Source organism: Propithecus coquereli, unplaced genomic scaffold (genome assembly GCF_000956105.1).
Source record: "Propithecus coquereli isolate 6110/MARCELLA unplaced genomic scaffold, Pcoq_1.0 Scaffold2, whole genome shotgun sequence".
Lineage (NCBI taxonomy): Eukaryota > Metazoa > Chordata > Mammalia > Primates > Indriidae > Propithecus > Propithecus coquereli.
In genome coordinates, this window is record NW_012144966.1 from 18,003,112 (window position 1) to 18,004,662 (window position 1,551).

The 1,551-nt window shown below is 35.9% G+C and overlaps 1 protein-coding gene across 1 annotated transcript in view; it reads left to right on the forward strand.

The window, feature by feature from the left end:
• The first annotated feature begins 409 nt into the window (after positions 1-409).
• The window catches only part of CA1 (carbonic anhydrase I), a 14,461-nt gene continuing 13,319 nt past the window's right edge, over positions 410-1,551 (forward strand). Inside the window, exon 1 of the mRNA XM_012643590.1 lies at positions 410-469. Within this exon, the coding sequence (XP_012499044.1) occupies positions 455-469 (15 nt within the window). The 5' untranslated portion in view covers positions 410-454. The remainder of the gene's footprint in view (positions 470-1,551) is intronic.

Consider the following 1,551-nt stretch of genomic DNA (forward strand, 5'->3'; position numbering starts at 1 on the left):
GCACAAATTATTCTCCTTATTAAATTATTGTTGCTAGTATTGCCTAAGGATCTAGCAACAGTGGAATTGGAAATCTTAAGTGCACAAAGTATTTAGGAAGTCTAAAGAATTATACATGATAATATTCAGCCATATCTTCTACTAACATGGATGAAATAGAACTTGGTTTTATAAAATCTAAGATTTTGATAATTCTCTTTTATAATATATGACAATAAAACAGCTAAAACTGATGTAACCCTTGTAGAATTTTTTTACAACACCTTTTTAAAGATATATGTACTTCCTGATAAGCAGAGACGATGTAATAGTGACCTATTATGGGCAAAGAAGTTTCTATAAAAACACTCAAGTGGTGGTGCATGCACAGTTTCAGTTAGTTATTCAAGCCATTTTTTTTGTCTTCAGAAAAAGAAAACTAAGTAGAAGATCATGGCAAGTCCAGACTGGGGATATGATGGCAAAAATGGTAAGAATTCTTCTGCTCACATAGATCTAAATAATAGCTTATTTCCTTTTCCAATAGAAGAGGTATTAAACATTTAAAATAACTATACCACCATAGGTTAATTGTTTGAATTGCTGGCTTTAAATAAGTATAATACCTTTGCATGTATTCTTAACAGTTGTCCATGGGCCATTATTGTCTACAAAATGTGTTTGATTTATATTTAGGTCACTAAACATGAGATGTCCAATTTCGAATCAAAAGTGTAGTTTATTATATCTCAAACAAGAAGCAGTATAATTAATCAAAGTATGTGCCTAAACTATCCACACAGTTTTGCCATCTTGATGGTAGCTTGCTTATCCCAGCAGCAAAGAAGCCTGGAGAGTGAGTGGCGATGAAATCACGAAAGGCGTTTCCCACAGCTTGTTGAAAATTGAATATTTGTCCTTGTAATAAGTGATCCAAAGCCTGGAAGAAGTGGTAGACAGTTGGTTCAAGGTCTGGTGAATATGGTGGATGACAGAGAGTTTCCAAGTCCACCCTCTGTAGTTTGACCAATGTTGTTTGTGCCGTATGTGGTCAAGTGCTATCTTGCAAGAGGATTGGCCTCGCTCTATTGACAAATCTTAGATGCTTAATCACAAGCATCCTCATCATTTCCTCTAATTGGTTGCAGCAGACACTTGCTGTAATTGATTGACCAGGTTCTATGAAGCCGAAGTGGATAATACCAGTGCTGTACCACCAAACAGACACCATTAGCTTTTTTGATGAATATTCGGTTTTGGACTGTGTTTTGGCACTTCGTCTTTATCCAACCATTGTGTCAAATGCTTGTGATTGTCAAAAAGAATTCATTTCTCTTCACACATAACAATATGGTGTAGAAATGGTTCACTTTTATGTCGTGATAGCAAAGAAAGGCAAGCTTCAAGGTGATTTCTCTTCTGACATCCGTTTAATTCATGTGGTACCCATCTATCCAGCTTCTTTACCTGGAACTTCTCAAACCATCAACGTACTATGTGTTCATTAGCCACATCTTTCTCAAACACTTCGTTGATATTTTGAGCTGTCTGCACTGCCTTGGTTCCACAATG